This window comes from Leucoraja erinacea, chromosome 3 (genome assembly GCF_028641065.1).
Source record: "Leucoraja erinacea ecotype New England chromosome 3, Leri_hhj_1, whole genome shotgun sequence".
NCBI lineage: Eukaryota > Metazoa > Chordata > Chondrichthyes > Rajiformes > Rajidae > Leucoraja > Leucoraja erinaceus.
In genome coordinates this window covers 107,901,922-107,921,639 of record NC_073379.1, presented here as the reverse complement: position 1 = coordinate 107,921,639, position 19,718 = coordinate 107,901,922, and the positions used below count along the sequence as shown (strand labels likewise).

General features: G+C 40.5%; 1 protein-coding gene across 1 annotated transcript in view; it reads right to left on the bottom strand.

Moving 5' to 3' along the window:
• tmem161b (transmembrane protein 161B) overlaps positions 1-19,718 on the bottom strand; it is a 54,571-nt gene that overhangs the window by 21,589 nt on the left and 13,264 nt on the right. Inside the window, exons 3-6 of the mRNA XM_055633377.1 lie at positions 16,734-16,817; positions 13,970-14,067; positions 7,094-7,250; positions 4,055-4,206 (exon numbers count right to left, since the gene is read on the bottom strand). Of these exons, the coding sequence (XP_055489352.1) occupies positions 4,055-4,206; positions 7,094-7,250; positions 13,970-14,067; positions 16,734-16,817 (491 nt within the window). The remainder of the gene's footprint in view (positions 1-4,054; positions 4,207-7,093; positions 7,251-13,969; positions 14,068-16,733; positions 16,818-19,718) is intronic.

Below are 19,718 nucleotides of genomic sequence, written 5' to 3'. Positions count from 1 at the left end.
AATAAGATGTTGGTGAGGCTTCACTTAAGAGTATCATGTTCAGTTTTAATCAGCCTGCCATACAGCTGGAAAGAGTGTAGAGAAGATTTACTAGGATGTTGCCACATCTCGAGCGTCTGATTTATAGGAAGGGAGTTTATTCCTTGAAGTGCAGGCAGCTGAAGGGTTATCTTATGTAGCTGGACAAAATCACGTGGGGAATAGATACAGTGAATGTAGTCTTTTTCCAAGGGTGGGGGAGATCAAGATCTAGAGGGGAAAAAAAGACAGTGTTGGAGTAACAGTGGTTCAAGAGGCATCTTTGGAGAACAAGCGTATGTGACATTCCTTCAGAGTAGAATGCTTAGGTTTAAGATAAGAGGGAAAGATTTAATAGGAGCCTGGGGCTAACTTTCCCCACAGAGGGGGTGATATGCATTTGGAATGTGCAACCAGAGAAAGTAGTTCAGGCAGGTACAACAACAACATTTAAAAAAGATGTGGACGGCTATATGGATAGGAATGTTTGAGCAAACACAAGTGAATGGAGCTAGCTTAGTTGGAGAACCTTGGCCACATGAACAAGTTGGGCTGAAGGGCTTGTTTCAGTCCTATATGACCATATCAACAGAAGATAGGACAAAAGGGCACCAAAGGAGCCATCTTGTCTATGATTTTATAAACTATTATTTCTTTAATGGGTTTTACATAACCTAGACAAATCTTATCATAATCATTTTCGTTCAAATACAGATGGCCAGTCATTCTAATACCCGTTTATTAAATATATATATTTTACACATTATATTTTATAAAGTACAAAGTACACAAAGCAGGTCAATTTTCCACTCGGTGAACTAAGTTAGAATCAGTATTTATTTTCATTTATTAATGTTTGTAGTTGGGTCAGGTGCTTTTCGGTTCTCATCCTCTAAATTCTCAAATACACACTCTTATATAGAAACGTAGAAAATAGGCGCAGGAGTAGGCCATTCAGCCCTTCAAGCCTGCACCGCCATCCAATATGATCATGGCTGATCATCCAACTCAGTATCCTGTACCTGCCTTCTCTCCGTACCCCCTGATCCCTTTAGCCACAAGGGCCACATCTAACTCCCTCTTAAATATAGCAAATGAACTGGCCTCAACTACCCTCTGTGGCAGAGAATTCCAGAGATTCAACACTCTCTGTGTGAAAAATGTTTTCCCCTTCCCATCAGAACAATTTATTATTGTAAATTGCAATTATAAAATCTAATCTAATCTAAAGGAATCTAATCTAAAAGTTTTTTTTCCTTCCTTAAAACATAAAAATAAAATATTAGGGTAAATCAATGCTGTAGAACAAATAGATAAGCAATACCTTTCCTTATGATTTGTGGATGCAACATATTTTAAATAAACGTTACAATCCAACAGCAAGAAGGTGTAAAGGTTCAAACTTTAGAAGGCACTCAACCATTTAAAAACAATCAAATAATATTTCAACGTTGATGGTTGAGCAATGAATAGAAATTTGAATAAATATTGCCCAGAATATCCAGGAGAACTCCCAGCTCTTGTCCAGTATAATGCCATAGGATTTTACTTGTATATACAATATCACATCCAATAAATGGCATGTTCAACAAGGCAGTAATCCATAGAGATGCCTCAATAGCAGGCTGGGGATATTAGAGGTGACAAATTAGCCGATTTACTGCACTATTTGGATGTTATTTCTATTAATACCCTAATACACTTTTAATTGTGGTTTAATATGCTACATAGCAGAATAATAAATTTTCCAGTGAGTTTCAATTGACAAGGGAGCTGGGCCAGCCTCACTTTAAAGGGACAGCAGGAGCTGTATTTGCCATACATTAAAGGGAGAGCAGTCGCTCTGTCTGCCATGCGTTACAGAGAGGCCAGTAGTTGGAGCTGCCCAGTGTTAAAGAGGAAACCAGGAAATAGGGCTGCACAGAGTTAAAGAGAGGGCAGGAATTAGTGTCTGGTGAGCCAGTAGGAAAAGATGAAAGTTCCCCAAAGAAGCAACAGTTGTACCACAATCTGGTTATTAAGTTCTGATCTTCTACCCTCAAAGCTATTCTTCTTTAAAGGGTTTAGAATAAGTCTGCTGCAAATTAAATCTCACGGTCTTTCTGTGGAAACTATGCCTCAACAAAATCATTTTGGTAGCCCAGAATGACCACGCTAGTCCCAGTAACTACAGCTTAGTTTGGTTTAGTTTAAAGATACAGCGCGGAAACAGGCCCTTCGGCCCACGGAGTCCGCACCGACCAGCGATCCCTGCACATTAATACTATGCTACACACACTAGGGGCAACTTTCACATACACCAAGCCAATTAACCTGCATACCTGTACGTCTTTGGAGAAACCGAAGATCTCGGAGAAAACGGTCACGGGGAGAACGTACAAACTCCGTACAGACAGCATCCGTAGTCGGGATCGAACCCAGGACTCTGGCACTGCAAATGCTGCAATTCTACCGCTGTGCCACCGTGGCCACCCATTCACAATCTCACTCACAAGGTTATGCAAGTAATAGAAGCTGGTGACTTCTGCACAGTTGCTAACTTTTCAGGCATACATTCACTGTTTTGTACAACCATGCAACATGTTCAAAATAATGCCTTTCCCTTCATTCTTTTGACAGGACCATCTCTCTCTAGTTTGGAAATAATAGCTGTTGGAATTGGTTATTTGACCCTTGACCACCGAGTTCTACATTACTGGGAATATAGTGACAGTCTCTTACAACAGTGCAGGAGTCATTTACCAATGTGAAGTATTCAAAGGTATACAATACGAATAAATAGAATTATAATTACTCTGGTGGGTTCAATTTTTATCCTAAACTTTGTTCTAGTTAAAAGAAAAGAACATTTGGGTAGATATCACAGCAAAGATAAAAAATTACGCAACTCATTAAAATTATGTACAATTTAAGATTGAATTATATAATTTTATATAATTTTATATAAGACAAAGACAGCTTTCTTGACTTTCAATAATTTGTTAACATAATTACATAATAACATAAATTGTGTAGTTGTACCTAAGTAGTTTTGATGCTAAACCAGCTGCACTACTATTTTCCACTGCTTTGTTAATCTGGATATTTGTCATTACAAACTGATTCACCAGACTGATTCCTGGGATGTCAGGACTTTCATATGAAGAAAGACTGGATAGACTCGGCTTGTACTCGCTAGAATTTTGAAGATTGAGGGGGGATCTTATAGAAACGTACAAAATTCTTAAGGGGTTGGACAGGCTAGATGCAGGAAGATTGTTCCCGATGTTGGGGAAGTCCAGAACTAGGGGTCACAGTTTAAGGATAAGGGGGAAATCTTTTGGGACCGAGATGAGAAAATCATGTTTCACACAGAGAGTGGTGAATCTGTGGAATTCTCTGCCACAGAAGGTAGTCGAGGCCAGTTCATTGGATATATTTAAGTGGGAGTTAGACGTGGCCCTTGTGGCTAAAGGGATCAGGAGCTATGGAGAGAAGCAGGTACAGGATACTGAGTTGGATGATCAGCCATGATCATATTGAATGGCGGCGCAGACTCGAAGGGCCGAATGGCCTACTCCTGCACCTATTTTTCTATGTTTCTATTACCTCTGTGTGAAATTATCAGTATCGTAACAAGTACAAAACACTACTGATTCCTTGTCAATTCAACTCAATCTGGCCAACCTCAATCCAATGCCTGTGCATACTTGCTGGTAATTTCATCTCATCAGTTTCCTCAGGTTCTCCTGTCGTACTATTTCCCCAATACTGGCTTACCCTGTCAGGCACCAATTTATTGGTATCTGACAAAGGCAACTTAGTGCACAAGTGTGCACCCGAGGGAGAAAACATTCGACAAGGAGAAAAGCATCTCGGAAGAGTAATTGAAAAAGGGAGCAGCATTGCAGGAAATTAATTCGTGAAAAGTATATGAATAGATTCTAAAGATTGATAGTACTGCAAACATGGAACGGTATTATTAAAAAATATGATATTTCAAAGTACTGTCATTAGTTAAAATGTTTAAACATTTCAGCATTAGCAGCTCGAGTACCTGTTTCCAATCCAAACTCCAAGTAGTTCTCTGTTACAATTAGGATTGCCATTGCTTTTACAAAGAAGAAGCAGCCAAATGTGATGCAGACTGACCTCTCCCCATCTTCTTCCACTTTGAAGTAGTGAGTGGTCATAGAAAATAATACCTTACTGAAAAACAGTTATTAAGGAAAACAAGATCAAATAAAAGTAACATTACAAATAACTACCATGCAAAAAAATTGTTCAGCGTGATATATAGACATTGTGCCAAATTGATATTGATTTCTCAGAATTTAAGTGTTACAAATGATTCCAGCCAACGTACGTTACTAAAACATCAGATATTTCATTGCTTCTGGTATTCATAAAACAAACCTAATCAATCTTTTTTTTCCCTTCCCTCTTTCTTTCATATGAATACTGTAAATGATAGTGCTGTTTTGTTATGAACTACAATTCAGTCTCTAGAGGGAATTGCATATCAAGTTTCCTTGAGATAATGTTTATGCTGTGTTTTTGGTCTTCAATCGCTTGAAAGCTTTCTTGTACCTACAAGTTAAAAGATGTGTTACTCTGCAAGTGGCAAACTTAATGCATTTCGTTGTCTCTGTACTGTACACTGACAATGACAATTAAATTGAATCTGAATCTGAACTTAAAAGGATTAAGATAGAAGAATGTTTGCAAATAATAATCGAGTATGGAAAACCACAGGTTTTCTAGTTGTTGGCTTCAGTATGAATTTGGTTTAAAGTTTTCAATGCAGTTCATTGATAGTTAATATCTGTATATTTGTCGATCCTTTGTGTAAAATTATCAGTATCGTAACAAGTACAAAACACTACTGATTCCTTGTCATTTCAACTCGCTCCTGCCAACCTCAATCCAATGCCTGTGCATACTTGCTGGTAATTTCATCTCATCAGGTTTCCCCAGGTTCTCTTTTTGTACTATTTCCCCAATACTGAATTATTTAATCTTGTAATGCATATTGTTAAAGCAGTGAAATGCATTACGTGCAAGTTGCCAACTCTTAGCTCCACGGTTTCTACAATAGGACATTTTTGTTTTAAGTGGCCACATTTGTTCTCGGCCTCATATTTTCCTCTATTTTGCCACTTGCTTTCACTCTAATTTAACTGCTCATTTCGTTAAATTTTCTTAAGTTATATCAGTCCTCATTTCTTACCAGTTCTAATGTACTTGAGGTGAGATCCTGGCCACTAACCATCCACTACAAACTGTTCCAAAGCTAACCAAAGTCTACCAATTTTTTCTAAATTCAAAGAAAATGCAATTTTGTAGAAAATTAAAATTCCAGCAGAAGAATAAACCACCTTAGGGAAGAATCAATTCTGTATTATATTTCCAAATAAAACACTTGCACCATTCATTGAGTAGTCAATTATAAGCACATGTCATAACAGTGATACAGTTTAATTTATTTTCTCCAATGTAATAAAAGTTTTAGGTATGTCCATACAAAAGATTTTGCACACCCTGTCTCAACGCATTCCGCGACTTTATATTAAAATAGAACACTACATTTAAAAAAGGTTTTGAGAAATAGTAATTTAACCACATATGTTGCAGTAAGAACGATCAACCTTGCAACACTGCATCTAGGGAGTAGCATTACATTCCTGAGGGCATTCTGGGTACGATTATATCGCCATGGATAGATTGCTTGCCTGCTCAAGAAAGATTTGGCTCATAAATAAAATACATTTACACAAAGCCAAAAAACATAGAATAATGACCATGGTGGAAGGAGTTACAGGACTGTTATTCAATCATGGAGTTCTAATAACATCAAAAACCACCAGAGCACAAAACAATGTTTTAAATACAATCTAATGCACCCTCCATAACAAGGCACAACAGATCTATGCAAATCTCATCATCACTTAGTTTATAAGTTCTGAATAGCAAATGTTTGGGAATAAATTTTAAAATATTCACACCTAATTTTAGGAAATTAACAATAAGTAAATACCACCTGGCAGATGAGATTTTAATAATTTTGTATATACCTTTAAAAGTTCATCACCTAGCTTCAGGGATAAACCCCCCACTGATCCAGTCTCCTCCATCACTCATGTCCTCCAGTCCTGATAACATCCTTGTGAACCCTTCCTGCTTCCTGCTAGCTGACCAGAACTGCAAGTGTGGTCTCAGCCACATTTTGTAAATTTGTAACATGATGTCCCAACACTTGTACTTAAAACCCTGACCAATAAAGGCACTACTCTGTCTACCTCTGTCACCACTTTCAGGGAACTATGTACCTCAAAGTCCCTCTGTTGTACAACATACATCTGGGTCCTGCCACTTACTATACATCTTCTCTTCTGATCCCACCCCACTACTCCCTGTCAAAATGGCTCCAACTTCAGATAACGGGTACACAAAAATGCTGGAGAAACTCAGCGGGTGCAGCAGCATCTATGGAGCGAAGGTTAATGCATTTCGTTGTCTCTGTACTGTACACTGACAATGACAATTAAAATTGAATCTGAGTCTGAAATAGGCAACGTTTCGGGCCGAAGCCCTTCTTCAGACTGAAGAATTCGGGCTCACATAACGGGCTCTTCCTTTCTATTTGAGAACTAAACATTTTGCAATTGTTCCCTTTTTTTTAATGTACATCATCTGGCCTGTGGGCACGTCACAGTATGCTAGACTACACAACATTACACAAATTATAAAACATTAGGAACACATTACACAGGCAAAGATGACTAATCTGATTTTAAATGCCACATTATTTTGCCTTATCAAATAAATTCCTTCAGTTCTATCCTTTCCACCTCCCATACCCATTCTGCACTCAGGATCAACGTGTATCCCTTTTGCTCAGTTATAACCTTTGCAAAGAACCAAAACATCAACTGTTTCTCTTTTCACAGATCCTGCCAGTCATGTGAAATTTTCCCGTATTTTCTATTTTTATTCTAGATTTCCAGAATCTGCATTTTTTTTTAAATTGTTCATACACCAAAATAATCTTCTTTGTCTTTCTGTAGGAATAACACTTCAGCAATCAAAAGGATACAATACAAAGGTAAGGACGAGGAGGCACCAAACAATACTAATATTCATCTCATTACGGGGATTTGTCAGACTGTAGTATACTTCTGTGATGGCGTAGACAGCTGTGGCCGATACTGTGAAATCCACCAGCCACTGGTACTCGGGGAAGTAATGCAAAACTGTAAGAAAAACAATCATTAACCAAATAAATATTTTTGCAGAAAAAAAACTTGTACTTATTTACACTATTTCTAGTTTTTAATGGTTCTGTATTTAATTCAAGTTGTCATGGATTTTTCACGCAGAGAGTGGTGAATCTCTGGAACTCTCTGCCACAGAGGGTAGTTGAGGCCAGTTCATTGGCTATATTTAAGAGGGAGTTAGATGTGGCCCTTGTGGCTAAAGGGGATCAGGGGGTATGGAGAGAAGGCAGGTACGGGATACTGAGTTGGATGATCAGCCATGATCATATTGAATGGCGGTGCAGGCTCGAAGGGCCGAATGGCCTACTCCTGCACCTAATTTCTATGTTTCTATAAATTTACACGATAATGTGGATCAAAATTTATTTCACTTTTCATACATAATCCAGTTGATCAAAGTACACAAATAATGTTTACTTTCCAATCTATTATCACAGGCAGATTTACTTGTTTGAGTCAGTACTGCACTTTAAAAATGACATGGCTCAAAGTGAATTTCCAGTTGAAAATACCTGTGACAACATCCAAGACGACATCTAATAAATATGTTTAAGAAGGAACTGCAGATGCTGGAAAATTGAAGGTACACAAAAATGCTGGAGAAACTCAGCGGGTGCAGCAGCATCTATGGAGCGAAGGAGATTAGGCAAAATTTCGGGCCGAAACGTTGCCCATCTCCTTCGCTCCATAGATGCTGCTGCACCCGCTGAGTTTCTCTAGCATTTTTGTGTACCATCTAATAAATATGGTACAGATAATCTTTCAACTTCCACCACAAATATGATTTTAGAACATGCAGGACCATTTTGGAAGCCAAGTCTTGGTGCCTACTATTTACTTATTTACCTTATTGAACCTTAGTTAGAATATAAATTACTTTGCTGAATTCTTTGTTCAAGATAATATACTCAGTGTTGAAAGTCTGATTGAAGCCTTTTCCTGAATTGTACATTCTTCAAGTATTCTTTCACATTTTTATGTGAATAAACCAATGAAGATTCCAACCTTTTATATTTTTTACAACTTTTTAGTAATCCATTAGTCTTCCAACCCCTGCTTATCATGTGTCTAAAGTATCTACAATACTTTATCATGTGCCTCCCTAGTAAACATAATTAATTTTACATTTTCGTGGGTCTGCGTTGGTACTTTAAAGGATTTTATTTTAAATCTTGTCCAACTCAAGCTTCAATTAATCATAGAACCTTTATCGATAGAGAAGATCAGGGAGAATCCAAAGAGATTTTATGTTATGGGAAAAAGAAAATAGGGCCGCTCAAAGATGAAAGTGGACATTGTGCGTAGAGCAGCAGATGGGTGAGGTCCTCAATGAATATTTCTCCTCTGTTTTTACTGTGGAGAAAGAGTAGGGAACTCAGGACCGTTAATGAGGATATTTGGGGAATAGTGAATAATAATGGCAGAGGTGGTGCTGGATGTCTTAAAAAGTATGAAGGGAGATAAATCTCTGGGTCCTGATCAGGTATACCCAAGGACACAGTGGGAACCCAGGGAATACATTGCAGGGAGCCTTGGCCAAGATATCTGCACCTTCACCAGTCACAGGTGAGATCTCGGAAGACTGGGCGGTGCCTAATTTTATGCCTCAATTTAAGATGGGCTGCAAAGAAAAATCTGGCAACTATAGACCAGTAAGTCTAACATCTAGGCCAGGCTAGTAGCAGGAGGTGATCCTAAGAGATAAGATATACATGCATTTGGAAAGACTTAAAGGTTAAGGATAGTCAGCACAGCTTTGTGCATAGGAGAAGATATTTCAGGAATTTGATTCAAACACTCAATTTTAAAGAAGTTGCCAAGAAGGTCAATCAGGAGAGGGCAGTCAATGTAGTCGATATATGGTACGATTCAACATAGTAGGCTGCTCAGGAATAGGCTGCTCAGGTTAGTTCACTCTGGATCCAGGGAGGGCTAGCTAACTGTAGCTCTAGTAGCTGTAACTGTAGCTGACTGTAGTGAAAAGTGGTGAAATCATTGGACAAAGTCAGCATGGATTTACGAAAGGTAAATCGTGTCTGACGAATCTTATAGAATTTTCCGAGGATGTAACTAGTAGAGTGGATAGGTGAGAACCAGTGGATGTGTTATATCTGGACTTTCAGAAGGCTTTCGACAAGGTTCCACATAAGACATTAGTATACAAACTTAAAGCACACGGTATTGGGAGTTCAGTATTGATGTGGATAGAGAACTGGCTGGCAAACAGGAAGCAAAGTGGGAGTAAACGTGTCCTTTTCAGAATGGCAGGCAGTACCGCAAGGCTCGGTGCTGGGACCCCAGCTATTTACAATATATATTAATGATTTGGACGAGGGAATTGAATGCAACATCTCCAAGTTTGCGGATGACACTGAACTGGGGGGCAATGTTAGCTGTGAGGAGGATGCTAGGAGGCTGTAAGGTGACTTGGATAGGCTGGGTGAGTGGGCAAATGCATGGCAGATGCAGTATAATTTGGATAAATGTGAGGTTATCCACTTTGGTGGCCAAAATTGGAAAGTAGACTATTATCTAAATGGTGGCCGATTAGGAAAAGGGGAGATGCAACGAGCCCTGGTTGTCATGGTACACCAGTCATTAAAAGTAGGCATGCAGGTGCAGCAGGCAGTGAAGAAAGCGAATGGTATGTTAGCTTTCATAGCAAAAGGATTTGACTATAGGAGCAGGGAGGTTCTACTGCAGTTGTATAGGGTCTTGGTGAGACCACACCTGGAGTATTGCGCACAGTTTTGGTCTCCAAATCTGAGGAAGGACATTCTTGCCATAGAGGGAGTGCAGAGAAGGTTCACCAGACTGATTCCTGGGATGTCAGGACTTTCATATGAAGAAAGACTGGATAGACTCGGCTTGTACTCGCTAGAGTTTAGGAGATTGAGGGGGGTTCTTATAGAAACTTACAAAATTTTTAAGGGGTTGGACAGGCTAGATACAGAAAGATTGTTCCCGATGTTGGGGAAGTCCAGGACAAGGGGGTCACAACTTAAGGATAGAGGGGAAATCCTTTAGGACTGAGATGAGAAAAACATTTTTCACACAGAGAGTGGTGAATCTCTGGAACTCTCTGCCACAGAAGGTAGTTGAGGCCAGTTCATTGGCTATATTTAAGTTGTCAAGTCAAGTTTATTTGTCACATACACTTAATACATAAGAGGGAGTTAGATGTGGCCCTTGTGGCTAAAGGGATCAAGGGGTATGGAGAGAAGGCAGGTACAGGATACTGAGTTGGATGATCAGCCATGATCATATCGAATAGCCGAATGGCCTACCCCTGCACCCATTTTCAATGTTTCTATGTATGTCTCCCAGGTTCTGCACACCACTCTCTCTCACCTTGACAGCCAGAAGGGGGGCTACGTGAGGATGCTGTTCATAGACTTCGGTTCAGCCTTCAACACGATAGTCCCCACCAGACTGGCTGAGAAGCTACTGGAATTGGGGCTCAACACCCCCCTGTGTGCCTGGGTCCTGGACTTTCTCACCGCCAGGCCCCAGGTAATCAAGATGGGAGGAAATACTTCGAAGTCCCTCTCCCTGAGCACAGGATCGCCCCAGGGTTGTATCTTCAGCCCCCTACTGTACTCCTTGTACACACATGACTGTGTGGCTAGGTTCAGCTCCAACTCTATAATCAAGTTTGCTGATGACACTGTGGTGGTGGGACTGATCTCTGATAACGATGAGAAGGTCTACCGGGAGGAGGTGGCTGATCTGGAACTCTGGTGTGCAGATACAGGATACCTCCTCTTGAATATCAAAAAACCAAGCAGCTGATCATGGACTTTAGGAGGGCACATCATCCGAGGACGTACACTCCATTGAGGATAAATGGGGATACTGTGGATAGGGTGAGCTGCTTTAAATATCTGGGAGTCCACATCTCAGAGGATATGACATGGGCATCACATGCTGCAGCACTGGTGAGTAAGGCAAGGCAGCGCCTTTACCACCTCAGGCAATTGAGGAAATTCAGAGTGTCTCTGAGGATCCTCCAGTGCTTCTACTCAGCGGCTGTGGAAAGCATCTTGTCTGGAAACATCACAATTTGGTTTGGGAACTGCTCTGCCCAGGACAAGAAGGCTCTGCAGAGAGTAGTGCGTTCGGCCGAACGTACTATGGGAACTTCACTTGCCCCCCTGCAGGAACTATACATCAGAAGGTGCAACACCAGAGCCAACAAGATCATGGGAGACCTCTTCCACCCCAGCAAAGGACTGTTCCGGCTGCTACGGTCAGGCAAACGCCTCAGTTGCCAAGCTGTGAAAACGGAGAGGATGAGAAGGAGTTTCTTCCCAGAGGCCATTCGGACTGTAAACTCCTATCTCACCAGGGACTAACTATACTGTACCATTTTACAGTTGTGTGGTGCCTTTTAAAATTACTGTTTTTTCTTTTTTTCCTCCCACAAATATGTAATATGTGAATAAGTGATTCTGTTCCATTCCGGTTTTTTTTGCACTATCTGCAAGCATTGGCACTTTTCATTTCACTGCATATCTCGTATGTGTATGTGACGAATAAACTCGACTTGACTTGACTTGACCAGTAGTTACACCTGCATTAAATAAATGAATCTGGGCAAAGATACAAGCCCATTTAGCTTCATGCAAACAATATTTGAATTTTGCGAGATCATTTCTGTTTTTTTTTCTTTTTTTTTCCGATTTAAATCTTTTTATTTGAATTTCACAGCGATTTGCATACATACAATGATAACAGACAGTGACAGTCAAGGCATAATTGTGCAACAGTATGTAAGCGACCCTTAAAGCCCTTACCGTTACCCACCTTCAACCCACCAGAATCAGGTCGGAACCAAACGGGGACAAACAACATTAACATACATACACATCCACACAAACATGGTAAGATAAACAAAACAAAAAGTACTAAAAAAAATAATTTAAAAAAAGGGGTCACTAATAACAGTAAATAAGTAAGTAATTAAATAAATAAGTGTGTGGGGAGGGGGGTTAAGGGGAGAGCAGCTGCAGTAGAGCAGAACAATGGTGGAGAGCACTCAGTCCTCTTCCGAGTCCGGGGACAAGTTGAGAGAGTTAACAAGTTCCAAGAAAGGGTTCCATGTATCTAGGAATGTATTGGTAGAGCCTTTGAGAGAGAACCTAAGTTTTTCAAGCTTTAAATTGTAAAGCACCTCCTTAATCCAGCGGGTGTGTGTCGGGGGACAGGTGAGCCTCCAGTTAAGCAAGATCAGTCTCCGAGCTAACAAGGTTGTAAAAGCTAGAACTCGTTTCACCGCAACAGAGAGGTTGGTGTTGGGAGGGGTACCGAAAATGGCTGACAGTGGGTTTGGAGGAATATAGTCTTATCAAGTCGAAAGCACTCCTCCAAAAGGCTGCTAGCTTAGGGCAAGACCAAAACATATGGCTATGGTTGGCAGGAGATTGATTACATCTGTTGCAGGTGTCCCTAACAGCGGGGTAAATTCTAGATAATCTTGCATTTGTGTAGTGGACTTTGTGAAGGACTTTGCATTGGATTAGGCCATGATGGGCACATATGGAGGGAGAATGGATCAAATCCAAGGCAGAGTCCCATTGCTGGTCTGTTAGTTTCGTATTCAGCTCGCCCTCCCACGCAGCTTTTAATGTGGTATGAGGTTTCAATATAACCGACCCTAACAAGTTATACAAAACAGAGATGCATTTCTTCCGGTTGGGATCTAGAGCTAAGATGGTATCGGTCAGGGTTTCAGGGGGGCGATTTGGGAAATGGGGGAATGTCTTCTTCACAAAATCCCTAATCTGGAAAAAACAAAAAAGGTGGGAGTTTGGGAGGCTATAGTTGGACGAGAGCTCCGCAAAAGACGAAAAGATGCCATCCTTGTATAGGTTTTTGATACTACTGATACCATTGCTATGCCAGGTTTTGAATGCGTGGTCTGTACTTGAAGGCTTAAAGATGTGGTTTTTAAGCAGTGGGGTCAAGATGGAAGGGCCTTGTAAACCAAAGTTTTTCCTGAGTTGACCTGCGAGATCATTTCTAACACAATGGAATTCAATTTCAAAGAAAACCAGGCAAAGTCTGAAAAATACAGTTGCAATTTTGTAAAATCTATCTCATCGTTTGGGGGTCCACAAGATCCGAGTGATATAATCAGGTATCTTTGAATACCAGCTACAAATCAAATAAATCAACAGTGAAAAGAAGAAATGAAAAATAAGTTTTCCTACAGGATATTGGAACTCCATGTTCATGAATTGACATGTAGTATAGTGAAACTAAAAGGCAAGAATGAGATCTTTGACATTTAGAAGCATATCTCAACAGTTAGCATTGTGCACTGGAGTAGAAATATGTGGCATCAACAAAAATAAATTGGGTTATGGACGAGAACTGTCAATGGCATGGAGCTTGCTGACAGAAGCTAAAACAAAGGCTAAAAACGAGGTAGCTTCTTTTACTGAACATGGGTATCAGAAAAGTCCACTTGATCAGTGTACAACATGCTTGAAGAATGCTTTAGCAATGACTTAGTTGAACCTGGTGAATAAACAACATAAATCAGTTAAAGACAGCAACTGACCAGAAGTGATAGGTTTTAATACATCTCTGTCACATTCCTCAATTATAATTCAACATTTTAATCACCATATAAATCGAAAGAGAATTTTCAATACACTCATTAAATGTGCATCTTCAGATGTATATCCTACCTTGTGTATCCATTTCTGTGATGCTCCTTGCTTCCAGATGCAGATTGATATCCTTAGGAACAGTCAGCGGCTTGCTTTCTATGTGCCCATTATATTTCCTGGTTAAACCATAATACAAGTGGCTGTAAGTCTACAGTTGGAAACTTGCATTCTTTTGTGTAAACAGACTAACATTCATCCAAATGTTTATTTAACATCTTGGGAGTGAAATAAACATTCTTACTATCACCATAATTTGCTTTATGGAGAGAGAATTAATATACAAATATAGGGTGGAAACAACATTCCTGGCCACACACGCATCTCCCTGCTACCTTCAGGTAGAAGGTACAGGAGCCTGAAGACTGCAACAACCAGGTTCAGGAATAGCTACTTCCCCACAGCCATCAGGCTATTAAACCTGGCTCGGACAAAACTCTGATTATTAATAGGTACAAAAAAGCTGGAGAAACTGCAGGTGTAGCAGCATCTATGGAGCGAAGGAAATAGGCCTATTTCCTTCACTCCATAGATGCTGCTGCACCCGCTGAGTTTCTCCAGCTTTTTTGTGTAACCTTTGATTCTCCAGCATCTGCAGTTCCTTCTTAAACTCTGATTATTAATAACCCATTTTCTGTTATTTGCACTTTTCATCAGTTTATTTATTCATGTGTGTATATATTTATATTATGGTATATGGACACACTTATCTGTTTTGTAGTAAATGCCTACTATGTTCTGTGTGCTGAAGCAAAGCAAGAATTTCATTGTCCTATACAGGGACACATGACAATAAACTCACTTGAACTTGAACATTCTATGCATTAAACTAGATGGAGAAGGACAGGTAGAGGAGAAAATAGTGGCAGAGCATGAGGAGTTCAAAAAAATAATGTATGCAGAATGTATAAAAGGCTAAAGTCAAAGGACAGCACATGGGAGTCACGAGCATTATGGAGCTAATGCAGGACAGATAAGGAAATCAAGTATAAATGTTTTATGCTGGAGGAGAAAAATACATGATCTGTATTGTTATTGAAGTATGTGAAATCTGTCGTGGGGAGAATATAGGATTGGATACACAATTCAGGTTAAACACAGGTTATTTTGCAATCCTGAGAGTAAGAGAGTGGTAAGAAAAAGGGAGAAAGGAATGGGACAAAAAGGAGGAAGACAAGAGAGAAAAACGAGGGATTAGCATTTATCTTATTATCGTGTGAGAAGACAGAATCACCTTGACATCTTAAGAACATGCACTGTAACTCAAGAGATAAACTTGTCAGATTGTCACATTTGACAAAAAAAACCTTTTAAACTTATTAACTTTATGCCTTTATTGATTCTCTGGCATTTTAAGAGACTTCAACCCAAAGCAGTGTTGCAAACTATTGGGCTATGCTTTTCGTGGTAATTTCCTTTACTTTCTGATAAATACTCGATTTGAAATTAGAGGTTTCAACAGAGGGTGATGGTAGTGACACTGGACCAGTGGGCCACCAAAATTATTATAGGCTTCATGGAATGAAGCAGAGGATGGAGGTGGTAGGTTGTTTTTCAAACTAAAGGCCTGTACTAGTAGTGTGCCTCAGGGATCTGTGCTGTTTGCAGTTAATATCAACGATTTAGATGTAAATGTACAAGGCATGTGTAGTAAGATTGCAGATGAGACTAAATAAGATGGTATTAATAGACAGTGGAGATGGTTATCAAAAATTGCAGCAGAATCTTGATCTGCTGGGCAAGTAGGCTGACGAACAATAATTGGAATTTAATGCAGATATGTGCAATGTGTTGCATAGAAATATAGAAACATACAAAATAGGTGCAGGAGGAGGCCATTCGGCCCTTCCAGCCTGCACCGCCATTCATTATGATCATGGCTGATCATCCAATTCAGTATCCCGTACCTGCCTTCTCTCCATACCCCCTGATCCGTTTAGCCACAAGGGCCACATCTAACTCCCTCTTAAATATAGCCAATGAACTGGCCTCAACTACCTTCTGTGGCAGAGAGTTCCAGAGATTCATCACTCTCTGTGGAAAATGTTTTTCTCATCTCGGTCCTAAAGGAATTCCCCTCTATCCTTAAGCTGTGACCCCTTGTCCTGGACTTCCCCAACATCAGGAACAATCTTCCTGCATCTAGCCTGTCCAACCCCTTAAGAATTTTGTAAGTTTCTATAAGATCCCCCCCTCAATCTCCTAAATTCTAGCGAGTACAAGCCGCGTCTATCCAGTCTTTCTTCATATGAAAGTCCTGACATCCCAGGAATCAGTCTGGTCCCAGGAATCAGTCTGAACGAGCTGCCATAGCAGGTAGTTGAGATATGTGATATAGCAGTATTTGAAAGACACTTTGATAGGTACATGGGTTACCATTTACACCCTGGAAAATAGATTCTGACTTTCTACCCTATCAATCGATGCCTCTCATAAATTTTATAAACTTCCGCCAGGTCTTCTCTCAGCCTCCAATCCTCCATAAAAAAAACGATCTAAGTTTGAAAAACAACGGAATTGGCACCCAAAATTAAGATAGCGAAATAAAGAATACAGATCCATCAGATGGGAGAGCCTTTGAAAGAGTAAAAAATCCTGGACATTCAGAGGTGCCTTGAATATTTTATATTCTGAAAGGTTAATCTAATGTCAGACAGATGAATCAGCTCAGTTTAGTTTATTGCCACATGTACCGAGGTACAGTGAACAGCTTTTGTTGCGTGCTAACCAGTCAGCAGAAAGACAATACATCATTACAATCAAGCCATTTACAGCGTGGGATTACCTTTCTTTCTTAGATTTAGCTTTCTGTTGTTTTCCAGCAAGGACTTGCAGTTGTTCTTCTGACGGATGCTGGTACCATTGCAGGCTGCAACAATACAAATCAAATATTTTCCATTTTTAATACAGCATTTACTTTCCAACAATCAACATTTTAAATAAATACAATCGAATGATGCATTATTGATTGTAATTGCAACTTTATGTGCGATGATTATCCCAATGTGTTAATTAGAGCGTATTGGCCATAAGGAGAGATTGGACAAACTTGGATTGTCTTCTCTGGAGCGGAGGTGTCTGGGGGAGATCATAAGCAAGTATGTAAAATTATGAGGGGCATATATATATATATATATGGTAGATAACCATAAACGTTTTTTCCTGGGATTGATTTGATGAAGAATGGAGGGCATAGCTATAAGGTGAGAGGGGCAAATTTCAAAGGTCATGTGCAGGGCAATTTTTTTTTAAACAGAGTGATGGGTGTCTGGAACATGCTGCCTGGGATAGTGGTGCAGATAAGATAATGGCATTTAAGATGCTTTTGGATAGGCACATGAATTTGCAAAGCATGGAGGGAAGCAGATCATGTACTGTTAGAGAAGATTAGTTTAACTTTGAATCATGTTCAGCACAGACATTGTGGGCTGAAAGGCTTGTTCCTGTGCTATACCTTTCTATATTCCATGTTCTAAGAAGAACGTAGATATTAAGTGCTTTTTTGAGGGTAAATGTTGAGGTTTCAGCAAAGTGGTTATGCGGAAGTTTGGAGGCCATTAAATCAGCTGTGTTATTATAGCAAATTAACTTTTTTTTTAAACTCATTATCAGAATATTGTAAAAACTAACATCCTTAAGGGGTGGAAATCTATAATTCCTATTGAGGCCAACGCGATTGACACAGTTGGAAGCACTCATAGCCAGAGAAATTAATAAATAAAAGAGGGGGATGTCCTAGAGAGATCAAGCAACATTGCCAACATACTGGCGAGTCTTTAGAAGAATGAAAAATGGTTGCACTGAGACATGCAATATTCCGTGTTGCATGGGGCAGGGCTGCCAACTCTCACGCATTCAGCATGAGACTCACGCATTTGACGAAATTCTCACGCTCTCACGCTGAAGACACAAGTTCTCGCGTTCAAAAAAAGTTTTAGATATATATAAATAAATAAAAGTCATGCTCCTCCACTCACCAATGGGAATAGTTTTCTGTCGGCAGAATAGTTTCTATCGCTCACCATTTAAAATGACAATGTAGACAAAAATGCTGGAGAAACTCAGCGGGTGAGGCAACATCTGTCTGAGTTTGACCATTCTTCAGACTCAAGCATTTCTCCAGCATTTTTGTCGACCGCTCTATGGATGCAGAAAACTAGACCCTTCTTAAATCTGACGAAGGGTCCCGACTCAAAATATCACCTGTCCATTTTAGTTTAGTTTAGAGATACAGCGCGAAAACAGGCCCTTCGGCCCACCAAGTCCACACCGACCAGCGATCCCTGCACATTACTGCACATCCCTGCACATTGTACTTCCGGTGGCGCTGGTGCCAGCAGCCTCCACCTTCAGCCGGGTATCTTTTTGTTTTTTTGTTTGTTTTTTTAGTTATGTTGATGTGTGTTTTTTATGATTTTTTTAATGTCTTTATGTGGGGGAAGAGAGATACCGTCCTTCAGCCGCTTCCTGGTGAGGACGCGACTATTATTCGAGACGTGTCCTCGCCCCCCCCCCCCCCAGCGGCCTACCTACCTGGATTGGCGCGGCCTTTCCTGCCGGGATCGACCAGAGCTCCAGCAGCGGCGGGACAGCGCTGAAACATCGCGGGGCTGGCGATGCCTTACCGGGGGTCGCCGTCTGGAGCCCGGAGTACTGGACCTGCTGCACCGACATCATGGAGCTGCGGTTTGCGGAGCTCCCAACGCGGGCGGCGCTGATCAACAATGCGGGGTCCTGCGACTCTGCCCGGCTCGACCTGCGGACTCGGGAGCTGCGGACTCCGGCTGCGGGAGGCGGCTGATCAGAAGGTCCGGGCTGCTGAGGAGGAGGACGTTCACCGTCGGGGATCGGCGTCGGCATTCCACTAGCCCGGCGTGAGGGCCTGAACATCGGGCCACCCGGGGCGGCGACTGCGGGTGCTCGGAAGGCCCCGACCACGGATGAGCATCTGGGAAGATCGGAGGGGAGGTTGGCTGGACAATGGTGCCTTCCTCACCTTGGTGCCACTGTGTTGTGTTGTGTCGTGGACTTTCTGTGTTTGTGCTTTTTTTAAAAATTCTATTTTATTTTTTTAATATGTTTTAATATTTATTATTTATTTATTTTTATGATACTGACTGTAAAGGGAAATTCATTTCGTTGTCTCTAATTGAGACAATGACAATAAATTTGAATACAATACAATACAATACATTAACACCACCCTACATATTTAATAACGATGATATTGCAAAAAGGGACCAACTCCATCAGGCACATTTGCTGAAGTTATACCGTGCATTCATTCAATTGAACGGAATTTCAGATTTGATCCTGTAAAAAATAAGCTGTTTAGGTAAAAATGGGAATATTTAAAGAAATAATCCTTGAACAGTAAGGTGCCAAAGAACAAGAAATAGCTCAAGAACAAAGCAAATAATGAAGTAGTGCACAAAGGTATTAGGAGCTAAGAAAGTTCTTAACTTTAGAAAGATCTCTGTATGGAATCATTGGGAGTTTCATCCCAAACCTAGTGCAGATGAGGCTCATCACTATGCCCACTAGATAAGAGGGTATTAACTATGAGGAGAGGTTGTTTAAACATTGTTTGGTTTGTCTGGAACATTAGAGAAACCTGATAGAGATGAATGAGATTTGAGGCATAGATAAGGTTGAGTCAGAATCTTTTCCCCAGTGTGAAATTGTCAAATACTAGAGGGCATCGCGTTGACAAGCAGGAGAAAGCTTAATGAGATGTGTGGGACTTTTACCCAGAGGTGGCAGTGCCTGG